This window comes from Lissotriton vulgaris, chromosome 1_1, assembly GCF_964263255.1.
Source record: "Lissotriton vulgaris chromosome 1_1, aLisVul1.2, whole genome shotgun sequence".
NCBI classification, from domain to species: Eukaryota; Metazoa; Chordata; class Amphibia; order Caudata; family Salamandridae; genus Lissotriton; species Lissotriton vulgaris.
The window spans coordinates 1483096481-1483123242 of NC_141685.1; the positions used below are offsets into that span (position 1 = coordinate 1483096481).

Consider the following 26762-nt stretch of genomic DNA (forward strand, 5'->3'; position numbering starts at 1 on the left):
TTCTGTCCATCAATTGTTCTTTTTGCATTAGTCACCCCAAGTGCGACAGGTATGCCCAGGCTTGGGCCCTGTGCTCTCCATGCCACCGGAGTATAGTATCCTGGCTGATGAGGGGTGAAACCCAGAAACCGGTCCTAGGATGCTTGTCTCCAGTCCAAGGAGGACCTGGCCTGGCAGTTTGGGCTGGACTGTTCCCATTGGGCGCAGGTGAAAGACTGCTTTGCATATGGCTGGGTTCAAACTGGAATGGTATGCTTTGCAAAAAAACAATGGATTTAGACCCAGACCTCTGCAATGGGGTGAATGTATGACATTGTTCTGCATTCTGTCCATCAATTGTTCTTTTTGCATTTGTCATCCCGAGTGGGACGGGTATGCCCAGACGTGGGTCCCGTGCTCTCCATGCCACTGGAGTCAAGCTATCCTGGCTGATGAGGGGTGAAACCCGGAAACCGGCCCTAGGATGCTTGTTTCCAGTCCAGGAAGGACCCGGCCTGGCAGTTCGGGCTGGACTGTTCCCATTGGGCGCAGGGTCGAGACTGATTTGCATATGGCTGGGTTCAAACTGGTATGGCACTGGGAGCAAAGAACCTATGAATTTAGGTATACATCTCTGCACTGGTTGAATGTATGACATTGTTCTGCGTTCTGTCCATAACTTGTTCTTTTTGCATCCAGAGATAAAGCAGGTAGGAGTCTTGGAAAGACTATACAGAAAGTGGTCAGTATTGCAGGCATTGAAATATCTATTCTAATACAGTGATAGGTCTTTTTAAAGCATTTGGAAACATCTAATTCACTTTCCTTAGTACATAGGACATTCTACAAACTGAAAATATATTCGTTTTCCAGGAGAAAACACTGACACTGCGGAGCATGATTTATTAAAAAAACATATATACATGGAGAAAATGAGACAGAAATGTTGACCTAAAAGTGAGGAGGAGTGACCCTGTCTCGCTGTTAACTTGTAAATTACAGAGCACCGGATACAGATAGAGCCGGACATGGGATAATTTACTCATGGTAGCAAAAACATCAAAGAATAAAACAAATGCCAGCTTGTTTCATTTAGATGTTAGTATAAAACAGGAGACACGGCAGATAAAACACAAAACATGGAAAACTTTTCTCTGAAAAGAAGCTGTTCAATAGCAATGCAATGCACTCCACTGAGTCCAACCTTTGGCTCAGAAGCCTTCAGTTGGCGCTACTGAATGTTCATGTGCCAAACACCAAAGCTGTTTAGTCTTGAATCCATCTCATGACTTTTTAATACAACACCAGACACTCCCTGTCCCTTTATCTCACTCTTGCGGGTTTTCTCCTTTACAGTGGTGGCGGACAATGATCGGGAGTGGGGGGACAGGGGTGTGGGACAAGGGGAAGCTGGTGTAAAAAAATAAATTAAAAAAAAGCATACCTTCTCGCCACTTCCTCGCGCGTCTCTCCTCCATAGTCCCTCACTCCAGCCGTCACAGGAAGCTCACCCAGGTTCTCCATAGCCAATCGCAATCACTATGCTGCATTGCAGTGTTGTGATTGGTCAGAGGGCCTTGGTTCGGCGCTCGGTCAGGCAGTGGGAGCCCGGGCATGTTCTCCACCCAGGCTGGAATATAGCCTGGTTGGAGAACTTGAAAAGTGTGCATGAATGTTTGGCCGGCCCAAGATGGCAGGCCAAACATTCCTGCGCACTTACAGAGTGTGCTCACCACTCCTCTACCTGCTTTGAGAGCAGAGCAGCCGCACTGCTTTTGCCCCGCAAAGCTGCTGCCGCAGGAACAATAACGGTGACTTATTATCATTTTATTTTTCCTTTATTTCACTGCTAAAAAGCAGCGGGGCAACGCTTCTCTGCCTTCGTGGAGGAGCCGCCACTGTTGTGTTCTCCCTTTGTCATGTTTTTTCCATCATTCTCTTCCTCCTTCTTTCCTCCTTTTCCTTTTTTTCCTCTTTCGCCCTGGAACAAAGTCTAAAGAGGAAAAATAGTGCTGGTCCCCAAAAACCATTGGTGAACGGCTACACCTGCAAACTCCTGCTCAAATTAAGCACTTACTCCACTAAAGAAGATTTACTCTATGGTTTGTAGGCGTTTGTGATGAAAAACAAGGCTACCTCATACAGTTGACTGAGTCAGGCTACCTCATACAGTTGACTGAGTCAGTCCTGCTGATTTTAAATTACCCTCGAGTTTCAACACCTTGTGTTGTGGAGCTTAGGTTTCCAAATACAACTTTAACACTCATGTTGACTTCCTCTTGTTTTCCCTTTTATATTGAAATGTTGCAAACACGCATGAGTGTGCATATTCTTAACCCTAATTTGAAGCATAACGTGACATTTTGGAAGTGCGAGATTGATGACCCAGAGCAAAACCAAGTTCTTCTCTGGCCCTAATAGCACGCATGTAAAATGTGCCATTTCAAACCTGATGTAAAATAAGCAGTGGTGCATTTTGGGCATTTTATGTTTTAGGCTACCAAGTCTCTTTCTAGTCAGATGATATACAACTGTGCTCTTTATTGCTAGTAAATTGCTTTCCATTCTCCTTTCATGGTATTGGCTTTGTGCTCTGTGGATGTTATAAATCTTCCTATTGAAGTTTTAACAGGGTTGAAGTATGCCTGAAATTCCTCTTAGTGATGCTCTTGTGGCCCCTTTATGAATTACATCTGGATCCTGCAAAGAGTCTGGCAGGAAACCATTTTGAGGACAATGGGTCAGAAGTGTTGAAAACACTAGGTAGCTGTATCACTAGTTAAACAATAAGAGTGGTGCTGTGGCAGCGCAGTATGTGGTTATATGGATGACCCTTTCATATGTAGTGCATAGGCTGTGGAACCCAGCCCCTTCATATTCATTGAGGTGCTGCTTGGACTAACCAGAAAAGGACTTGTGAAAGGGGAGAATTCAAGGCCTAGGCTCTCCTTAATAACAACTGGGCTGATAACCGGAGGTAACAGCCGAATGAAGAGAATATAATCGCAGTGCCTAATTTGTAAAAATAAAATAAGTGCCAGGGCCCTACCAGGAGACCACTTATGCTTGCACTGCCCATTGCCACTGTCAGTTCTGCCACTTACAGTAACAACTAAACTACTAACCATCACACTCATACAAGTGTGACAATTCTGACTATTCCAGGCCCCTAAGTCTATATTAATAGCGTTGGCAGCAGGTATTTGCCATTGATAATTTATATAGAATTAATAAACAACAGTTGTTGTGCTGGTCTCCAAATTAGACAAACAGCGCCACCATGGGGCTAAATGTCATAAGTGCGGGTGCTGGCAATTAGAGCGTGTGCAGAACCCCAGAAACCACAGGCTCAAATTATACAGTGCATGATCAGCAGTAAAACAGGACTCCTGCAAACCTCCTCTTTACCAAATATTTCACTAGCAAAAACCTGTCAAAATGTCCAGGTGGGGAAGAGGCCAATATGAGAAAATATATTAGAAATTCGGAGTGCAAACACTGATTTCATTGGTAAGACCTCCTTTTCCAGGGAACAGTTAGTATGCATCTCTGAATACTAAGATAATTCTGTACCTGGAGGTACTAATACCTATGGTCTCTATAATTGCAGGTGCTGGAATAGAAAATCAGTATTCGTGGGTCACCTGGAATGAGGGATATAGTGGATCTTTCCAAGGACAATTTTATCGCAACCCAAAACGAGGTCAAGCGCAACCTGCTACTAATAGGCAGAAAGCATACATGCATTATGCATCAGTGTATGACTAGGGTTGCACAATTATTCATACATGCGCCCACCTAGTCCTTCTGTAATTATACACATAGCTTAATTCTATTTTCACGTTAACATATTAGTATGCAGAGGGAGGTTTGCAGTTAGACAATTTTCAGATATTTATCAGAGTACATTTGGGTAATTCTTTAGTAACTCTCTTGGTCAGAAGATTAGACTCCGAAGATCATAACTCTCATTACAAGATAATCTTGAAAATCTTTAGTTTGGTCATTCTCATGAAATGATTTTGCCCAAAAGATTCGGTGTCTATAACATCACATTTTACGTTTAAGATTACCCATATGAAACCATTGTTGTATTACGGGAAGCATGGCCAAGGAAATTACACTGTTGACTAGGAAGAGTTTGTGGAAAGATGCAAACCAGTTTCTGGGATAAAGCATACGGCAAATGCTTGGAACAAGGCTTAAGCATTTCCCGGGCAAATGGGACGAGGGAGTGTGTGATGCAGGATGATAACATTTATCCTCTCTTTTTTCTAACTTTGTTTTTGGGTTGTGACAGAATCCTGCACACAGCAGTCCTCATACTCTACCCCTTCCAAGATATAATGTAAGGAACCAGTCAATTTGTAAGGAACCAGTCAATTTCCTGTATCTGCAATGCATATAAATGTAACAGGTTGGATCTTAATATCCCCCGTAGTGTTCAAAAATCCTATGCTTGAAAAAAAAAACTTTACTTTCAAATACAGTACATATGTATGCTTTTGGAATAGGGATTCTGTGACCTAACAAAAGGCCAATGTGGATGTTTAATAGTTTTGAAAAGAATTCCAGTATGAAAGTAGAGCTCTCTTGCATAACACTGCCTAGCATATTCTGGAAAATCCTGTCTTTTCAGCTGGATTTCTCATGCTATACAGATGTACAAGGGGGCCAGGCAAACAGCTGGTCTTCTATCTTGTTCTTTTAGGGCTCACATCTCTACAGTGGTTAGATTTTGTTCATCGTTAGCATAAACCTGCTTAGTTGCTGAGTGTTTTTACATGTTTATGTGTAATTCACAGTGCTTAATTTGAGCCTGTGGTTTCCGGTGCTAGGGACCAGCACTTAATTATCAACACCGGCATTATGACTGTCTGCCACTTGGTGGTGCTGTTTGTCTAATTTAGCCATAAACACATTAACAGTTGTTTATTAATGTAATGTACATGAAAAACAACTAATACCTACCAGCAAAGCCATTCTTAAAGCTTTGAGAGCCTGGAAAAGTCTGAACTGTCATACTTGTAAGAATGTGATGATTAGTAGTTGCGTTGGTACTGTTATTGGCAGTTCTTTCAGAGACAATGGATGGTGCAAGCTGCAGTGACTCTTTTGAGGGCCCTGGCACTAGTAATTTAGAATGGGTATGGGAGTGTGCAAGCTCTCACAATCTCTAGGACATTGTATAGTGAAATGCTATGTGGTATGCTAGTATGCTTTCTAAGTGATCCTGAATCTCTGCAGAGGCAGTGCACCACATTACCTAATGACTAAAGAAATGCAGGGTCCTGTGCATCAGGGATCTTTAACATAGGATCGGGAGGACCAGACCCATGCCAGATTTTCAAGATATTCACATTAAATAAACTTACACTCAGTGACTCAAGTTGGAAATCATTTACACAATCAGTCGTAAGGCTGAAAATGTGGCATAGAACTAGCCCTTGTGGTACTATATTGACCACCACTATAGCACACATTACTGCTTGTTGCAAGCTAATAATCTGCATATCTTTCGCTTGTATTAAACACAACTCACTTGCCAAATTTTAATTTCACATTCAGACAGGTGAGAAGCAATCAATAATGCAGCAGGTGCAGTGCACCGTGGCTTAGGTGTCAAAGGGGTCCACTGCAGCATCAAATATAGGTATTTTTCACTACCAAACCAGGTAAATGAGGGCCCATTTTTCTTGGTTTCTTAAGGATCAATGGCACCCCTGCTATACCATAACACTGATGTTGTGGTCGACAATTGCATTTTTGTCTTTTGTTCCAATTTGTGATGTCCCAGCTGTGGAGATGCTAAAGTCACAACTGGTCCCTTGATGTTAATAAGAGAATAAGGAAACGTTAACTGCTACATCACATAAATCACAGGTACTTGCAAAAGTCTTTCGAGAAAAGGTGTATGTTTAACCGTAGACGTGCTTGAGTTTACATCTGGCGGTCATATGGCAATGTTATAATGGAAATTACTTAAAGATCACATAACTTTTGCTTTAGAAAGGCGTCACATACAGTATCTGTCTACTGCATTCTCTCACTGTATGCTTCTGATTGTAATCTGAATGGAATAGTCTTGAAGTTAACAGTAACACATTGACTTTTCATTGTTCGGTTCATGGTACTGTTAGTTGGCAAATAGTGCTCAATGTTGGACAGAACATCAAGAACATGTAAACAGTTTTCTCTATGATTTAAATAGGTGGCTCAACCCGGTACTAACCAATGATTCAATTTAACAGAGTTAGTACGACTCCTTGTTTTTGAGTCGTCGAGATATGCTTTGTATGTTCTTTGTGCCACTCCATCTCCTCTTCATCTATATCCCGGTCTGGATAGGCCTGTAGTCTGTCATTTGGGCACTCCTCATAATAGCTTTGAACATATTTCCCAACATACCAGCCTCTGTATTCCTCTGGCGTTCTGCACTCCAGCCCACTGTAGTTCACAGTGTAGTGGTGCTTCAGCCAGTAGAACAAGTAATGGATGTGGTAGTCACACTTCCAGGGATTGTCGCGCAGCCACAACTGTCTCAAGAAGTACAGGTCTTCCAGCACTCCATATTGAAAGTTGTACAGGTTGTTGTTTGATAGATCCAACTCGTGCAGATTGACAAGACCTGAAAAGGCAGCTGGTCGAAAAGCATGAAAAAGGTTAGTGGTGGCAGTTGTTGAAAATAAGCATTTAAGTCAATTAAACATATCACTTTAAGCTAGGCGACACTGCAAGTGTTTACAGTGTCTTCAAGTGATTTTATGTTAAGATTTGTATACTAAGATTATAGTACAATCAGCCTATAGTCTGTGAAATTCTCACTACGTTAACGCCATCAGTAAAGACATTGCGAAGAATTTCGTTGTTTTTTCTCTAAACGTATTTACATGGAGTTTCTTAAAACACGTTGTTTATTTGATGTCACGGCAGAACAGCAACTAGTTGGGGTTTTAAGGATGAATTTGTAAAAAAAAAAAGGCAGGGTGCGGATTCCTTTTACTTTGTACTTCCTAACATTGGATCTGCGGATACCAGCACATGTGAACATTTAATGAAGACTAAAGCAGAGCCCCATTGTTTTAAATAGTGTCATCACAAGCAGTCAAACAATGTGGAATAAATTAGATGCTAGTGATCTAATCCATAGACTAAAAATAGTTTTGATTACATCAACTCTTAGTACAAAATGCACTTTAATGAGTGGTAATAAGCGGTTATATATAACGTACTAGTTCTAGTGACTTCTATCATTAATCATTAGAAAACTTAAGACTATATGATTTTATAAAGATTATCAAGTTGCTGCATATTTGTCTCCTGATGCACTTTGGCTCTCGTCTGCAGTTTATGGGAACCTTCATCAGGATACGAGCCCTGCCAGTAATGAAATCAATTGCCAGTCTTTCTTCGCCTGCAGCATAGCCAGAAATTGGCTAGATTACACACAGCTGTAATGCAGACACTATAAGTCTGTAATTGTGAAAAGTCCCAAGACTAAATCTAGCGGGCTATTTTGTGGTGTAAGCAGAATGAGTCTACAACTGTAACATGGTGCCAAGCTAGATTTCTCAGACTGAGAGACTCATCCAATATGGATTAAGTTAGTGTTGCCTGCTCCAGAAACATGCATGCAGGAATGGAGAAAGTAGCCTAGAAGTACAAAGCTACAAAAAGTTGTCTTTATCAGAAACTACGGAGTAGCTTTCCGTGGCGGATCCTCCGCTAAGGTGGAGGAGCACGCCCCACTGCTTTAAACAGCCGCGGCTGGCATAACACATGGGTGGAGGGGCGGTGGGTCCCTCAGGGAGGGAGGTCGCACGGGGGAGGGTTTAATTTAAAAATGTAAAACATTTTTTAACTTACCTTCCCGCCGGCCAGGCCCCGCGTGGTCTCTGCTTCTGCTCTCCTGCCTCGGGCAGGATAAGGAAGCAGGCAGCTAGGCAGCCAGGCTCCCAGTACCACCCCTAAGCCAATCACAACGCTGCAAGCAACGTTGAGATTGGTGCTGACGCCTCCCAGCCAGGGGCTAATGGCCCGCCCATGTTCCCCATGTAGGCTGCTTTACAGTCTACATGAAGAAGGGCAGAGTGCGCGTGACTGGTTTGGTCGGTCCCAGAGGGCAGACCAAACCAGTCATGCGCACTCAAGAGTGGGCACACCACTCCTCCACTGCCCAGCCCTGCTCGCAGAGCAACCCCTCTTACCCACACCCCCATAACCAGACCCTTCTGCAGAAACATAAAATGGTAGTTATTACCATTTTATGTTTCTGCTTCTTGCACTGCGAGAAAGCAGTGCGGTGATGTTCCTTCACCGTAGTAGAGGATCCGCCCCTGACTTTAAAGCAGTGCAATTGAAAAAGTAGAATGATAATAACAGAAGTAATCTTTGCATGTGCTCCACCCAGGCTGCATTACAGCCTGGGTGGAGACATGCCCAGGCTCCCTTTCCCTCTCTGAGCTGAGGGAGGACCTGACCTGGCAGTTCAAGCTGGACTGTTCCCATTAGGTGCAGGGTCAAGACTGATTTGCATATGGCTAGGTCCAAACTTGAATGGCATGGTGAGCAAAAAAACAATGGATTTAGGCCCAGATCTCTGTACTGGGGTGAATGTATGACATTGTTCTGCATTCTGTCCATCAATTATTCTTTTTGCATTTCTCATCATTGAACAAAACATTGCAGCCAACATTACAGGACTCAGAGACAAGATCCTGAATTTCAAGAAAAAGCGCCACATAAAGGGCCCCAACCTCCTCCCCAGGCACAACCAAGTAATAAGTCATCTGTACTGCTGGGACTCCCATATGGTACTGCAGTGCTGAAAATAATAATAAACAAGCATTTACAATGCAATGGTTTCGCCTTTTGAAAAGTTTGAGCTATTGGCATTGTAAATGACAACATTTGTATTTATGTGTTGGTTTTGAAAACAAAAAAATAAATGGCATTGTCATTTACAATGCCAATAGTTTAATCTCTGGCAAATGCCACACAAAAACACACAGACCCACACACACACACAGACCCCCACACACAAACAGAGCCCCCCCCACACACACACACACAGAGAGCCACTCACACACACAGAGCCACACACACAGGGCCACACACACAGAGCCACACACACACACATCCCACACACACACAGACCCACACACACACACAGACCCCCACACACAGACAGACCCCCACACACACAGACCCACACCCACAGAGAGAGCCACACACAGAGCCACACACACACCCAGAGCCACATACACACACCCAAAGCCACACACACACCCAGAGCCACACACACACACACCCAGAGCCACACACACCCACCCAGAGCCACACCCACCCACCCAGAGCCACACACACCCACCCAGAGCCACACACACCCACCCAGAGCCACACACACCCACCCAGAGCCACACACACCCACCCAAAGCCACACACACCCACCCAAAGCCACACACACACTCAGGAGAGCAAGCACAGCGAGGGGGCAGGGAAGCAAGCACAGCGAGGGGGCAGGGAAGCAAGCACAGAGAGGGGGCAGGGAAGCAAGCACAGCGAGGGGGCAGGGAAGCAAGCACAGCGAGGGGGCAGGGAAGCAAGCACAGCGAGGGGGCAGGGAAGCAAGCACAGCCAGGTGGCAGAAAAGAGATTTAATAAACAGCCTCCAACGTTTCCAGGTATCAATTAATAGAAGTTATTCACTGAACGGGTCCTGAAGGGAACTGGAATCTGACATATCATCAGTTTTCAGGGACTATTTTGAAATAGTTTCATTACTGATAGGGGAGGGTTTATTGTGTTGCAATGTGTAATACCTTCTTAAACTTATGCAATTGAAATAACCATTGATAACTTTATTTCGGTCAATGACCATAAAAGTGCACATAAAATACAAACCAGCACAAATTGTTAAAACAATAAATAATCATTAAACGTTTAAGAAGAGAATTAAACTGTGAGTTATCAATGAAAAAGAACAGTAAAATTTCATAATTGCGGGGGCGTGGCTTGGCGGGCGAAGATGGCGGTCGCAGCCTTGTAGAGCTCCCGCCGGCCCGGACACAATTTGCTCATTTATCCTGGCCCCCGAGCCCGCTAACGATACCATGTGAGTGGCGTCTGTTCCTGGAGGTGTCTGGACCTCTCCGGTGTGCTGACCTCCCCTTTCAGACTTTTCTGGGGACCGGAGACGCCGGCGACGGAGTGCGGCCTGGCGGTTGGCGGTGGAGCCGGGACCTCGATTTTCAGGCTGCCGGGCGGAGGTCGGTGGCAGGTGGCCGGAGATCGGGCCGGCCGGACTAGTCCTCCACCGGCGTTTGCAGCACCGAGAGCAGAGGAGTTGCAGCGGTGCCCTGCGGTTCAGTACCGTGCATTGGAGAGCCTCCCCGGGCGGCACGGCGCGGCAGAGGCCTATTCCGCCCTTGTGAGACCGGGGCTTCGAGTTTTGCGACCTTGAGGCCGGCCCGGACCTGGGCGCAGTGGTAGACGCTTATTATCCCAGAGAGGCTTTCAGACGTGCGGATGTGCCCTGGCCCGGGGATCGGAGCCACCCGAGTCCAACGCTGTGGGACCATTCCTGAAGATCCACCGAGGGCTCGCCGCGGAGGGCGATTGCCCCGATCCTGGGGTGGGTTGTCTGGCTTGGCTGAGAGCTCCGGAGACCATAACCCGAAGCGGTTACCCGAGGTGTAGTGAAGGTGGTACTGCACGCAGCCATGACCAGAGGTGGTGGAGGAGGCCCGCCTAAGCAGGGTCCCATTGACAAATTTACCGGGCCCAGTGGAGGACCTGGGGCGCCCGGCGGCGGCAGCGGGGCTGGGCCGGACAACGCGGCGCTCCTGGCGGCAATCACCCAGTCCAGAGACATGCTAGATGCTAAGATTGGGGCTGTGGGTGCAGATGTGGCACTGCTGTGCCAAGACCTTCGCAATGCGGTGGAGCGGATTACGGAGACGGAATCCTGAATCTCGGTGGCAGAGACGGACATCGGCACGCTGAAACAGAAAATGGCGGAGATGGAGCGTGTCCAGAAGACTCTCGCATCTCGAGTGGAGGATGCTGAAGGGCGCGCACGCAGGAAAAACCTTCGCTTTATAGGTTTTTCGGAGAGGTGTGAGAAGGACGACATGGAGCAGTTTTTGTCCTAGTGGTGGGAGAGCTGGCTCCCGCCGGGGGCCCTGTCTTCTTGTTTTGTGATCGAGCGTGTACACAGGGCCCTGACACAGCGGCCGCCGGAGGGTGAGCGTCCTCGGCCTGTCATTGCTAGACTTTTGAATTACCATGACCGCGATGTCATACTGCGGGAAGCAAGGATCAAAGTCCCACTTTCTTATGAAAATCACACCATCATGATTTTTCCCGATTATACCAGGCTTGTGAAACAACAAAGACAATTGTTTGTAGCCGCCAAGGACAAGCTGCGGGGCCTGAAACTCCAGTACTCTCTGCTGTACCCGGCTCGCCTACGGGTAGTGTACCAGTCCCGGACCCATTTCTTTGACTCCCCAGAGGAGGTCTTCAGGTGGACAGATGAAACGGTGAGGATCAGGCCGCATGCCCAGCCGGGGCCGGATCCGGGCGGGTCAAGGGGATCATCGCAAGAACGGACAAACCGCCAGGCCCGTAAAGGACGACATTGGAGGTCCCGATCACGCAAGAGATCCGCCTCCGCCAGTGCGACGCAGACCAGTGGGACAATAGACTCTGAACACTCTGACGCTGGCAGTTGAACCCTGATGGGGCCTGGGCCCTTGTCTTTCCCGGTAATGTGTTGCCCTACTTTGCAATGGATCATGTAGTGGGGCTGTTTATGTGGGGGAGCCGCTGCTCCCAGACTGCCAGCTTTGAGACTCTTCTTGGCTATCTGTGGTGACGCTGTTGGGGCTCGGGAGGCGACTTCCAGGGGGCCTCTGACCCTCACGAGTTGTGGGAGTTGTCTGGGGGGGGGGGGGTGTGTGATTGTTGAGGTCGGGATGTTGGGATCCTTTGGTATGGTTCGCCCTGGGTCCTCGGTTTTGGGTCCGGGTCTATCCATGCCGCGACAGATACTTCAGTGTTCCATGAGGTATAGGGGTGGGGGGAGTTGGGACGGGGATGTAGGGAGAGTTGGTTTGTTGTTGGGGGAGATTCGAGATTGGGGTTGGGTGGGAGTGGTGGGTTCGGATTCGGGGCTCTGCGGTGGGTGGGGAAAGTCGCACGTGTGGATTACTGCTGAACTGAGTGAGAGGTGGGGTGTGTGGGGGTGGCGCAGGGGGCCTGGTGGGGGGAATCACCTGGACAATGGTTGACCAGACTACTATGCTTCCCAATAAGTCCTTACGTGTTACAACATGGAATGTGAGGGGGATGCTCGATAAAATCAAGCGTGGAGCGGTGTTGCGCTGGGGGAAACGGGAGGTGGTAGACGTGCTTTTGCTTCAAGAAACTCATATGTTGGGCTCCAAGGTCCTTAGCCTCCAGAGGTTTGGCTTCCAGCAGGTCTATCATGCCGGTTTTACAAGGGGATCCAGAGGGGTGGCAATCTTGGTTCATCGCAGGGTGGCCTATGTTCATGAGAAGCAGTGGGTAGACCCCCAGGGCCGCTTTGTCTTTATAAAAGGATGATGGGTGCTGAACCTGTAGTTTTTGGTAGTGTTTATGCCCCTCCCCCTGTGCAGTGGGCCCTGTCGGAGAGACTGTTTGCGATATGGGATGAAATCCCGGATGCGTTGACGGTAGTTGGGGGTGCTTGGACCGCCAGAGGCGACTAACAGTGGCTGTGGATCCTTCTCCCTCTGCCCCACATACTAGGCTGCGTGCGACAGCGGACAGTTTGGGCTGGGTGGATGTGTGGCGCCATTTGCATCCGGTTGCGCATGAGTTCACGTATGTGTCGGCTGTACATGGCTCCTTTTCGAGATTTGATTATATCTTTATGCCTGGTGCCTGTCTGAGTCGTGTGCGGGACGCTGCTATCTTGCCCAGGGGTCTGTCCGACCACTCCCCAGTTGTCGCTACTATAGAACTCCCCACAAAACGGCAGCCGTTCCGTTGGCGGATGTCCTCATGGCATCTACAACAACCCGACTATGTCCATCACTTGCGGGAGGCGATTGATCATGATTTGCGCGATAACCTTGTGGGGGACATTGACGCGGTGGTGGTTTGGGAGGCGATGAAGCCCACGATACGGGGGGTGGACATCGCTTGGTGCGCTGCCGCCCGCCGGAGGCGTCGGGAGGCCATTGCTGCTGCGGCCGCTCAGGTGGAGACCCTGGAACAGCGTGGGCGGGAAGGGGGTGATGAGACTGTGGTACGGCTGCTCCTACAGGCGCAGCAATCCTATGCTTCAGTATTGCATGATGAGGCCAGGCAGGCGTGGCTCGCCACACGCAGTAGGATTTATCAGTGGGGCGACAAGTCCTGCACAATGCTCCACAGGCTGTGTCAGTCTACTTTTCAGCCGCTCACGTTGCCGGGCCTCACTGCAGAGGACGGCACAGTGGTGACAGACCCGACCCGCCTAACGGCTAGCTTTGCCCATTACTTCGAGGAACAGTATGCCCCTCGAGACTCCCTGGAGGCAGATGAGATTTCCAAATTCCTGGATGATCTGTCGCCGAAGGCCGTCTCGGACGAAGCCAGAACGGCACTGGACGCTCCGCTCTCTGCTGAAGAACTCGGGGAGGCGCTGGGGCAGCTTAACACCGGGAAGGCGCCGGGACCGAGCGGCTACCCGTGTGAGTTTTACAAGAAATTTCACCTCCAGCTGGCGTCTCAGTACAGACGCGCGCTTGAGGCGGCACGGGTTCGAGGGGAGCTACCGCCGGATTGGCGCCATGCCGAAATTGTGGTGTTTCTGAAGCCGGGCAGGGCCCCTGACAGGCATGACTCGTACCGGCCCATATCGCTATTGAATATAGAGGCCAAAATCTTGGCGAAGGCCCTGGCGAACCGCCTTCTTCCCTATATCACGGACCTGGTCCACCCCGACCAGGCCGGATTCATGCCCCGCAGGGCCACTCGTCATAACATCCGGTGGGCACAGGCGGCGGTGGATGCCATGGGGGCCCAGGACGAACAGGCGGCTCTCCTGTTGGCGGACATGGACAGAGCCTTTGACTCTGTAAGTTGGGCATACCTATTTACACTCTTGCCCCGTCTTAATCTGGGCCCGGTTTTCCTGTCATACCTTAAGTTACTGTATACCAACGTCACGGCCTCGGTCCGGGTGGCTGGTGCCGCATCCGGGCAATTTCGGATTGGTTGGGGGACCCGACAGGGTTGCCCATTGTCCCCATACCTGTTCGCCCTGGCTATGGAGCCCCTGGCATCTTGGGTGCGTACAGATGCCCGGATACGCGGGTTTGTGTGGAATGGAGATCTGGTGGATAGAATTGCATTATATGCAGACGATGTTCTGTTTTTCCTCACGGACCTGCAGCACTCTGGGCCCCGAGTCCTGGACGTCATGCGCGTCTTTGGCGAGGTCTCCGGCCTTAGGCTCAATCTGCACAAATCGACCATATGGGTGCTGGGTGGCGGGGTCGTGGCGGACCCCTGGGCAGCGGGACTGCGAGTGGCGACGGATGGGCTGAAGTACCTTGGTGTGTTTCTCTCGGAGTCGCGCACCGTTGCCTGGGACCGCAACATTCTGCCGGTGTGGGAACGGGTCCAGGCTGACATCAAAACGTGGTCCAGGATGCCCCTTACTATCTTTGGAAGATCTGCTATCTTCAAGATGGTTGCGCTCCCGCGCCTGCTGTACCAGCTACAAAATTACCCCTACCCTATTGGCCCACAGTGGTTTCGGCAAGTCAATTCGGCGCTGGGCCGCTTTCTATGGGCTGGTGGTGCGGCCAGAGTGGCGCTGAAGACGTGTTTCCTGTCTACCTATTGTGGTGGCCTGGCCACCTCCGATCTGCTATCTTACTATCAGGCTTCTCAGCTGCTCATCCTCAACGAATGGTGGTACAGTGACAGGGGGGACCCGGCCTATGCCTTGGAGCACTCGCTTATGGGTGACTACACGCTACACACCATTCTATACTCGGCCCGCCTGCGACGAGCACTACCGTCGGTCACAAGAGTGGTTTTTGCGGTGTGGAGACAGACCCTACGCCGCATGGGCTGGTGGGGCAAATTGACAGCGTAGACGCCGCTCTGGCATAATGGCCTGCTCCCGGAGCTTTCGACTCTGGACGGGTTTGAGGGATGGGAGGCAATTGGCATTTCACTACTGGGCCAGGTAATGTCTGGCACTACTCTTAAATCGTTTCAAGAGCTCCGCACGGAGTTCCACATGCCTCAGTCCCAGTTCTTCCGCTACTTACAATTGCGCCATGCCCTCACCCCGAGCATTGCCAACCTGGATTCACTCCCTGAGTTTAGCCCGGTTGAGGCGAAGGTCTTTATGGGGGACCAGAGGATAGAAAGGTCTCCCATATTTACCAGACGCTGGTCACTCACTGCTCCTCTACCCTACTCCCCCTTCGGGCGGCATGGGAGGTGGATGTGGGCCCCCTGGATGAGGACGATTGGAGGGAGGCCTTGGAATCCCCGCGTGGGACTGCTATCTTCTGTGCGACTCCGGCTTATCCAATTCAAGTACCTTCATAGAGCCTATTACACCCGCGAGCGGTTGTGGAAAGCTGGGTTGATTGACTCCCCGGAGTGCCTGCGCTGTGGAGTCTCGCCAGGTTCTTTGTTGCATACCGTGTGGTCATGTGCTTGATTGTCTGGCTTTTGGAGGGGTGTGTGGAGCTGCCTGTCCGAGGTCCTGGGTTGGGATCTCCCCCGCACTCACCGTTTGGGGTTGCTGCATGTTATGGAGGGCATTGGTGGGAACATCTATAAACGCCACTTGCTGCTCTTGGGACTCGTTGTTGCCAAAAGGGATCTGGCCCGGGCGTGGAAGGGAGAGAGGGCCCCCCCTTGTCTGCGTGGAAGGCAGGGTTGGACTACTATATGGGACTTGAGAAGCCGGTATTTGAGGCAAGGGGTTGCCCCCGCAAACACTACAAAATCTGGAAGCGGTGGGCCGACTACAGAGGACTGTCGCTGGATCCCCCAGTGGATCGAGATGAGGACATATGATTGTGCTAAAATTGCTGGCCCGATTCTGTGGCATACCCGTCACACTACACCTAAACCTTTACTTGCTGCTAATTGTACACGTGCGTGGGGAGGGGGGGAGGGGGGGTGGTCCTGGGAGATAGGGGGTTCTGGGAGTTGACGGGTTAGGGTGGGTTGTGGGTTTGTTCATATTTGAGCCTATTTTCGGTACCTAATTGACCATTACTACATGTATAACAAACTGTGTCTTAACTGTTGGTGGTGATCTCCGATCTGTGGGGTGCCACGATTTTATTGCCTGCTTTGCTCAATAAAAATGGTTGTGAAAAAAAAAAAAGTTTCATAATTGCTAACATTTAGGGAAAAAATGTTTGTCTCCTACGCCACATACTGAATAGGTATCGAGATACTGCAAACACAATGGGGGGATGGGTGTCATAAATCAATATTCTACATGCCTGGAAAAAATGCAGAAATTTGAGGTTCTTACAGATTGGAATCAGCCAGCAATTTCTAATTGCAGAATAAGCAGGACAAAGAACAAAACATGTGGTACATTTTCAATTTTGTAGTGACAGGCAGGGCAAACTTCAATATTAGTTTTGGACCATTTGGTTGTAAATGACCTAATGGGTAAAGTGCCATGCCTTAACTGAAGATACAACTTTCTGGCAAGAGGGGGTTCAATTACATCCATGAATTCCTCGATTTTAGATTCCGATTTAACTAAGAGGAACTCAGACGTTAGCCTGCCCTGAAGTGTTTGGAAATTCTGCATACATATCAGAGCATGGAGTTCTTGTTTTGGTATCCCAGGGCAAAAGGTCTCCGGTTTTCCCACAAGTCCGGGAGACCCAACTGGACACTGTCTGCCCTAATATGCTCCAGCCACGGTATCTTTTTGCATTTAAGAGAAATCCAGATCTCAGATAGTTCTGCTCTGTAGGCGGCCAATTCTGGGACTGACCACAGCCTCTTCCAGTACATAATTGGTCTTGCACTCGCAATTTCCTCTATTGGCTCCATCCCAAGGTCCATTCTAAGGGGGGTCAAGGGTGTACTAGCCGGTAATCCAACTAGATTCCTCATAAAGGTGTGTTCCACCCTTGAAATGGTCGATATATGTTTGTGCCCCCAAAGCTCCACCCCATAGATTACTGCAGTTCTAGCCTGGCGACAGTATATTTCCAAGGCCGGGTACACCGGCTTAAATGTTGACCTCTTAACTACTTTACTAATTCCCTCCACTAGCTGTGATAGTTTTAGTTTCGACTTGGTAATCTGTGTGTTCCACTCAAAGTTCTCTGTAAGGGTAACACCCAAGTAGACAAATGTCTCAACCCTCTCAAGGGGAATACCATGTAGGACCGGGTTTGGGCGTGTCCGCTTCGGGGGATTGAATATCATGAACTTTTTTTTTTCCAGGTTGATTTCCAATCCCCGGAGCGCGCAGAACTCTACATAGCAATCAAGTGTTTTTTGGATGCCCGACGATGTTTTAGACAACAACAGAGTGTCGTCTGCAAACATCAGAGTGGACACCCTCCCCATGGCCAGTTTGGGGGCATCGTTATCTACCACACCGTTCAGATGGTCCACAAGTCCATTAATGTAGAGGCTGAATAACGTGGGAACCAATACGCACTCTTGGCGAACCCCTTTTTGGACAGGAAATTGGTCCTTGAGATCGCCATGCCTACCACACCTAACCTGGGCATAGTTATTTGTATGGAGCCTAGAAAGAATGGACAGCAGGTAAGACGGAAGTCCTAGGTCTGCCAGTACCTTTCACAATTTCGCTCGAGGAACTAAATCGAAAGCTGCCCACAGATCCACGAACACAAGGTAGAGGCTGCCACCCTCCACCTTTGCTACCTTCCAATACAGGACCTGCAAGCGAAATATCTGATCTAAGGTGGAAGTGCCGGACCTAAAGCCTGCCTGGAATGTAGTTAGGATCTCATTCTCGTCAATCCACCCAAGAATCCTGTCAAGGATAATCCTCCCCATTAGCTTTTGTGATGTATCAATTAAGCTAATTGGTCTATAGTTCTATAGTTCCAGGGGGTAAGCGGACAACCCTTTTTAAGGATTGGCACAATCTCAGCCCCGAGCCAAGTAGGGGGCAAATCGGCACCCTGAAGAACCCCGTTAAATAGAACGACCAGATAAGGTGCCCACATTTTGGGCTGTGTTCGGAACAGATCCCCTGGCAATTTATCTAACCCTGGGGCCTTGTTGGGAAGCAGTTTACCTATTGCTGCCTCAACCTCTCTCAGTGTAAAAAGTTAAACCTGGGGGTGGAGACTGGGGACTGTAGTCATCCTTCCACACTCTTCAGGCCCAAGGACATTTAAAATTTGTTGGGATTCAGAAATATCACAAGTTAAGGTGTCAGTCTCAGGGATTCCGTATAGGCCACCAAAGTGCCTTTCCCAAATTTTCGGAGCAATATTAGGGCCAGGCACAGGGTTGAGGCAGTGAAAGCCGGTTGCAACAATAGACCAGAATAATTTGGAGTCCCTAGAAGTAAGTGCAGCTCCCAACTCCTCCCACAGGAGAACCTCCCATTCCCTCTTAGCGTCACTAATTGCCTTCTTGTACAGAGTACGTTGAACCTTAATAGCTCCAACGTCATTGGTTTTTAATACAGATAACAAGGCTTTTTTGGACTTACGGCATGAGGCATTAAACCACAAATGCTTGTTGGCCCGGGGCTGGCTAGTCCATATGCGTATTAAATTATCCTTGTGAAGAGTTGTGCCATTTTTACTCTTTTTTTCGGAGCAAATTACTCTTGTTATTCACAGAAATGAAGGGAGTGGGAGTTGGGCTTCAATGCATAGGTTCAATGCCCGCGCAGCTTAGAGTTTAAGTGGCCCAGGCCTAAGTTCACTGACTGGCCCAGGCCTAGCTCCACTGAGCGGCCTAGGCCCAATTTCACTGAGCAGTCCAGGCCTAATTTCACTGAGTGGCCCTGGTCTAGCTTCACTGAGCGGCCCAGGTCTAGCTTCACTGAGCTGCCCAGGCCTAGCTTCACTGAGCGGCCCAGGCCTAGCTTCACTGAGCAGCCCAGGCCTGGCTTCACTGAGCGGCCCAGGCCTAGCTTCAGTGAGCGGCCCAGGCCTAGCTTCACTGAGCGGCCCAGGCGTAGGTTCACTGAGCAGCCCACGCGTATTTTCACTGAGACCAGACCAGACCCTACTTCTGCTTTGGCATAAAAACCAAAATAAATTGTTAACATGTAATATAAATTTAGTAATAAAGTGCCTGGACTTAGCTTTTTTAGGACTCATCTTCCTTTGCTTTCCCTTTGAAAAGCTGCTGTGCATGTTATAGCAACTGAACCTGCTCACACTGACCAGCAGCTGCATGTGTGTCAACACATATTATCGCAGCACCTTGATCTTCTAGAAAATACTCTTCCTCTGCTGAAGTGGGCCACTGAGGAAGCGGAAGTGACAGGCAACACATCCCTTGGGCCTACTTGTTCACGCGACACATTGCACATCAAAGCTTCAGTGCTGAAGAAGGTGCAGAGCAGGTAAAGTCAAAGTGTGCGTCCTCTTCAATGCAGAAAGCTATTTCCGCAAATTCAAGGTCCAACGGAACAGGCAAGCAACATACAACCAGACTGGCCATTTCAGTTACTAGCGTCAGAACTTTAAGTTGCCTGGCTGTAATTATCCATCAAAAAAAAAAAGTTTAGTTCCACGAGTTTGATCCGTATTGGCCTAGAACCACAGCATAAAGTGAGTGGATCTGCTCCAGAAATCAAACGCTTGCTCTCTAATGCAGTGTGTCACTTTTCTAACACTATAACGGATAGAGCTTCCAAGGCATTTGGGGTTAGGTGTACCATTAATGGTACACACATCAAATTAGCTGATTTGTGTCTTCAGGTATGTACTCAGCTGCAACGGTATTGGCAGACACTACTACAAACCTAGGCAAAGCCAGTCATGCCAGTTACAAGGTTGAAATTTAGGACATTAAATATCAACAGCTCTTTCTCCAAAAAACATTCAGATTTAAAGGAAAAGTTATCAAAGTCATTACCTACAACGTGCCCTTTCCCACACAGGAGGGGAAAACAGGGTAGCACTGGACGTGGAAACCTAACCGTGTGCAATTACGGCTACTTCAAGCCTGATAAAATGTAATTAAATCTGGCCTTCATCATAACATTGCTCTTGTCGAAAGGGTGTTGCAAGGAGTCAGTTTTCAATCACACCCAAGCCAGACTTAAGTTACAGTGAAAAAGCATGTACGCACGTGGTGGCAGGCAAGGTGCAGCTAGATGTGCGGAGTTGCATGAATTGTTTTTTTCATTCCACAGCCTTGGAAGCAGATGTTTTTAAAGTGCCAGAAGGCATTGACCATGCACGTTTTCGTGTTTTGATGTCCTGCTAACTTAAATCAGGCAACTAAACTTGAAACTGCATTGAGCGTGCTCATGCATTTGTATGAGCTGTTGCAAGTGATCAATCTGTAAGCCAAACTTTTTAGAAAATGTTACTGATACTTGCTGAAGCGGCACACGGCTGTAGTAGGTTTGTATTCCACAAGAGTCATCTCAGGCAAAACAGAACCCAATTTTCATTTCCATCTATAACGTTTGTTACTTTAAAAAAAAAAAAAAAAATCACTGAAACCTACACTTTTATTTATCTTTCGCATTTTTCAGGCAAGGATGCCACTGGAGTTAGCCAATCATGTCAGCAATAAATGCGAAACCAATTTATGCATTACTTTTTTTCACGGCGTAAAACTATTCCCCATTTTTTAGATTGCGATGCTATTTTGCACTAAGATCAGATTATCACGTTTCTTTCATTTTGGGATTGGCATTCTTCGTAAAATAACAAAACATATCAGTTATTTTTCAGCCCGAAAATGTAGATGATTGTGCTCTATAGGCAGATTGATCTAACCACAGAATTTACTTAATTTGCAACAGAAAATACTCTTCCTCCACCCTCTTCGCCACCATAAAAAGATGCATTCTTTATTCTCTGAGAAGCAGTTAGCATCCTGCCTAGTGGTCCTGCCGGTTGCCATGGGGGCTTCCAGTGTGTGCGTGCTTCTTCCAAAGTGCGATTAGTGAGTTTCATGCAATGACCCTGGTTAAGATGTTTGCATGGGGAGCTGTACAATTGTCTATAATTGGCATATTTCAGAAGCAGTTGCGTCTCCTCTCCGCCAGCATGAAATGAAACCATGTAAAATTAACTGTGCATGGCCTCTGAGCCTATGTGAAATATTTAGAGCATAATGAAAGAAAATTATTAAAGCTTAAGCTGTATGTCGACAACGTTTTTTGATACTTATGTTTAAGAAATACAGTTAAACGTAATTATTACGTTAGTTATGGAAAGAACATTGGCTATGGAAAGAAGCTTGCATTTAAGCCACATGATGAGAGCTGCCATTCCCAGGAAATAATAAAAATAAAAAGATTAGCCCGAGCATTGCTACAATACAAAAAAAGTAATTGGAGGCACAAGGGAACAAGCTACATCCAAGTCGCCATGACAGGGTCTCAGTCGGTCTGAAGCTGCAACCCCGGCCGACTCACCGGTGGTCCCGAAGATCGGAGCCCCCTCCGGACTCCACGCAAGACACAACGGACTCGGATCCAACCCCACTGGTGCGCAGCCTGCAGTTATGGCCAGAGAGGAGCACCACCAACAACATGGGCAGCCTAACCACAGGGGCCCCTGGCATTTCGCCCGACTATCTCCCGCTCATGTAAGAAGCCAGGGATAGATTTCCTCCGCTCCCAAAAGCCAAGGGGGTGGACATTAGGCACCGGCGCGCGGGCAGGCGGGGGCGCTCGGTTCATCATTCATTGTGTGCAGCATTAGCCGCAGCCGGGGGGGTCCGTAGGGCCCGCCCATGCTGCCTGGGGGTGCCGCTGCTGTTCTGCGGGGGGGGGCGGGGAAGGTGTGAGTACATGCCACAGGAGGCGAGGGAGGGGGCACGGGGCTGGTGCCGGTGGCGGGGGCGGGGGGACCATGCGCGAGTACAAGGTGGTGGTGCTGGGCAGCGGCGGTGTGGGCAAGTCCCGCTGACTGTGCAGTTCGTGATGGGCACCTTCATCAAGAAGTATGACTCCACCATCGAGGACTTTTACCGCAAAGAGATCGAGGTGGATTTGTCGCCCTCGGTGTTGGAAATCGTGGACAAGGCTGGTACCTAGCAGTTCGCCTCCATGCGCGACCTGTACATAAAAAATGGCCAGGGCTTCATCTTGGTTTTACAGCATGGTGAACCAGCAGAGCTTCCAGGACATCAAACCCATGCGAGACCAGATCATCCGTGTCAAGCGATAAGTAGACTGGGGAGCCCAGAGGCCAGAGACACGGACAGCGGGAGGGGGGGTGGTGGGGGCGGGAACGGGCACACGGACAGCTTGAGAGAGGGGGCACTCACCTGGACTTCTTCCGGCGGCGGTCGGCCTGGAGAAATTACCAAAAACAACCTTCGAAGAAAAAAAAAAAACAACCGCCCACAGCAGCATGACGCACGAAAATGGGCGGGATGAGTAAAAATCGCCGGGACGCCCACAAATCTGCTCGGGGAATGAGTGACGCATCTCTGTTCCAATGGCTAGCCTCCATTTATGGAGCTAGCCAATGGAACAGAGAGGCGGAACAAAGCCCCAGACTATTCTCAAAAGATTACGCCTGCGCGAAACGCTGCTGCGCAGCTGTTCGCCAGGCGAAACCTAAAAATGCTATGAGCAGTAAGGGCTTGGTATCCCATGGGGGAATGGCGCATTCCCTGGGCCAAGCTCCGCACGACCAAAGACCATGCACAACAGGGATTGGCAATCCTCAGGTGGGTTGTACAAATCCCTTCTTTGCACCGTCGAGCACACAGGAGAAGGCTGCAGGCCCTGTCTAAAGACTGTGTGCAGGAGGGTTTGTCCGCTCCCAGGCACTTGATCATTCATGCCAGGGAAGGGGTGCAGGGAGGTTTGGAGCAGGATTGGGCTGATATGATGTTTGACACTACAGGATGCCCATGATACCGGGAAGGAGCTACCCCAGAAAATAAGGGTCAACATTGGTATTTGCCAGTACCTATAACTAAAAATTAAAAAAAATTAAACTCAAAGAAACAAATGTCTAATAGTGAGAAAGGGGTGGCTCGGACAAGAGCCTTGGTGTTAATAGTGCGCTGTGTGCACTTAGAGCTAGAACTAGATACATTCCTTTAAGTTGTTCAGGAAGATCCTGTTCCATTCTGCAGTGAAATGAAATCCGTCTCGTCTAGAGATAAAAGGCATGTCGACATGGATGTAATTATAGTAGAAATTACAGAGATTACTCTTTTTTGGGACATAATTGGTTATGCCACTACCATTTTCCCTTTTACAAATATTGGAATAGACAATGGCAGGGAAGAGAAAGTAATTCATCAGCTCTCCCAAGGTTTCCTTCATTTGAATGATTGTGCCCAAATCATTTCATCCACAGTGTACCATCATGCTATAACACTTCTAAATGCTTTCAATCATAGGTAGTAGCTGATACCAGTTCATTCCTCTGTGGCACATCAAGTAATGTCCAGTTTAGGAAACCCTTGATGTTTGTCAATGCTACATTTTTTCACATGGTTACAAGCCCACATCATTACCCCACAATCCAGATGTAAACCATGAAGGTGGCATCCTAGTGTAAAGCACAGAAGATGTCTGCAGCAGAAAGACAAATGTGCTGGAAGAGTATGTCCTTTGAAGAGACAAACATTCAGTATATCTCCTAGCTTCCTCAATGGTTGCTCTTAGTGAGGAACAACAGGGCGTTAGGTAACAAGTAACTGACATTCCTTTTCTTAATTGTGATAGAAAAACAGGGACTGCAAACTATGGAGTTTGCGGTTATTGGTGTAAAGTCATTACCAGAATAAGATGGTGTCCAAAGACAGTAGTACTTCGAGCCTGCTGTGGAGCAGAGTATGCATGATGAACTTTTAACTGGGAGCAAGCACTTGACATGTGCTTACTTGTTTGCCAAAGAAAATAGTGTACAGTAGTGTGGGAGGGTTCACTATTAAGTGAGTAAGGAAGATAACTGCAGTTTAATAAGTGCTTTTGTATTCAAGTTCAATTAGAATATAAAGGTTTCTTTAACCACATATTGCTTATTTAAGGTGAAAAAAACATGATGCTACTACGGAGAGTAAGTAACAAATAACCTTAAGTGTCTAGAAACATGTGATAAGACAAGAAAACTCAGCACCGTCAAACCAAAAGGCTCTTGTACAACTACCCAAACCCTTTTTCAAGTATAACCCATCTTGTGAGGTCACAGTATATGGTGAATGTGGTACTCCAAAACGTCATCCTCACATGGTGGTGTAAAAAGTGCAACAAGTGTGGCTTTTAGTTGTGGAGTACTGGTACCTCGAATACAGCTGTAGCAGGGTAGGTGTAGGGATAGTTGTCGCTCTAAAAAGTGCGGATGAAATGATGATATAGCTACAGACAGTTGTGAGTAACAAAAGGAGGAAGCCTTTAAATTGTAAAACGTTTTAGAGGCTTAACGTGTTGTATCCATGAATGGTGACTGGAGAAAGTAGCCTAGCAAAAGGCAAAGACAAATGGAAGTAACTTGCCCTTGTTTCCTAACACCTCTGTCTGACCAAACAGTGGCCACCCACATAAGCCTAAAGGCAGTGAGGTAGCTCTAAAATTTCACATCTGAAGGCACGCTCACTTTCATCTTTTACACTATGAGAAAGATTTGATTTGATTTTGATTTGAATAAAATTTATATCGCGCAAACAATAACCCGAAGGCATCAAGGTGCCTAAATTGAAAGAAATTGAAGCTCAACCTACATGGAACCCTTAAGCAACTCCTTTCACAAAGGGCCCGAATGTAGGCTGATGCTAGGCTTGCCAGAGGGGTGGGTATCACCTCAATGTGGGGTGAAAACTCACTTACCGCCTTTGTTACCTACTGCACATGACATGAGCAGAAACAGTAGTTTAAGCCAGAGAAAAGTATGTGACACTCTCTGTTAGTGACTCTTGAATACATGTGAAATTAACTCCAAAACTAGGTCTAAAAGCACTGAAAATGTGAATTTGACAGCTGAAGACATGTTCACTTCCGTCTGTTATATCGTGGAAAAGAAATGGAAACTCAACCCACATGGAACTCCTTGGAAACTCCCTTCACAAAGTGCCTGAAAAGTAGACTGCAGGCAAGCCTGCAAAAGGGATGACAATCACCTTTAGAAAGTTAAGTAAAAACTTTCCACTTTTGTTATCTACTGCTCATTACTTCGCGGTGCAAGTAGTACTTCTCAGCAAATAAATAACAGCTAGGTCTCAAACGAACTGAAAATCACAGTCTGCCCCTAGCAGTTCTGCCAGCCACTTTTATTCAATGAAGCCGAAATGCCACTCATGGGTGCAACTTTAACGTACACTACTGAGATTAACAGCTAAGACCAGGAAGAAGCTGCACAAAGGCATTCCAATGTTACTCCCATTAAAGGATACAGCGAAGAGTGAACAAAAAACACCACTGAACTGGTGGTAGACCTGTCATAAAACATGAAAACACGAGAGTCAAGGCAAAAGGGACACTTGTACAGATGGCTCAACCCTTTACCAAGCATAACCTACCCTGTCAGGTCTCAGTTGCCTGTATGTGCTCTTGGTGGCACTACACTGTACCATCCTGACATGTGGGAAAAAGTGCAACAAGCTTTGCTATTAGCAGCAGAGTACTGGCACAAGTTATATAGATTGTTATTGGAGAATAGGTTTATTGAGAATTGTATCTCTGAAAAGTGGAAAGCAAATGACCATTTAGCTTGAGACAGTGGCTGTTTCCTAAAAGACAGAAGGTTTTAATCTACGAACAGGTCTAGAGGCTTAACTACTTGTGCTCAACTTGATGACTGAGTAAGTCATCAAGCTACACGTTAACGTGGCAGTTTTCATCAGTGGGCGGGGACGCATCGGCCAACGGACATGCGCAGCACACGGAGGTAGTGCTCGCGACGGCCGTTGGCCGACGGTTATTGTACCAGAGAGTACAAACTCTTATGCATTAGAAAATGCACACACATGTGCACTATGGTGCAAGGGTAACTGCATTAGTATGTGGCAGTCAAACGTCGACAAAAAGAGAACACCATATCTTGGTTGTTCTACTATTTCCTCTCTTTTTGACTTTGACAGAATGTAGTGCGATGTAAGATAGAACCCAGTGTCATCTCATCAATATCACCAATTATGTCATTTGACTATAATGTGTATACATATGTAAATATATTATAGTCCTTCTATTCAACATAGAGAATCCTCTAGGAACATTGTGGTGGGTGGTGCATGACTCTTAATAAGCCACAGACAAGTTTCCATGGATCATCAGACAGATAATGCAGAGCTGTGGAGCGGGGAGACCCAACTACACATCAACACTTGATGTGCTTGCCTGAATGTAGCTACCTGTTGGAAAGAGGAGTTAGCCTCCACAAAATCTATTACTGGGTTCACTTTACAGGCCAATGCAGTCACTACTATTTAGGGGAAGAGTCCCCCAGCATGGGAAGAAGTAACCCTATGGAACCTACAGCCTGATTCATCAAGGTGAGTATTTGCTATTCCTTAATAGCGATTATTAAGGAATCGCTATTAAGGAATAGCAAAATGCTATTCATCAAGAAATCGCTAAATAAATTGCGATTTCTAATTAT

At 47.6% G+C, this 26762-nt stretch overlaps 2 protein-coding genes across 2 annotated transcripts in view; one reads left to right on the plus strand and one right to left on the minus strand.

The window, feature by feature from the left end:
• The window catches only part of FBXL13 (F-box and leucine rich repeat protein 13), a 1406730-nt gene that overhangs the window by 420606 nt on the left and 959362 nt on the right, over window positions 1-26762 (plus strand). The gene's annotated exons all lie outside the window — the stretch shown is intronic.
• The window catches only part of LRRC17 (leucine rich repeat containing 17), a 290549-nt gene continuing 264649 nt past the window's right edge, over window positions 863-26762 (minus strand). Inside the window, exon 4 of the mRNA XM_086967351.1 lies at window positions 863-6619. Within this exon, the coding sequence (XP_086823477.1) occupies window positions 6219-6619 (401 nt within the window). The 3' untranslated portion in view covers window positions 863-6218. The remainder of the gene's footprint in view (window positions 6620-26762) is intronic.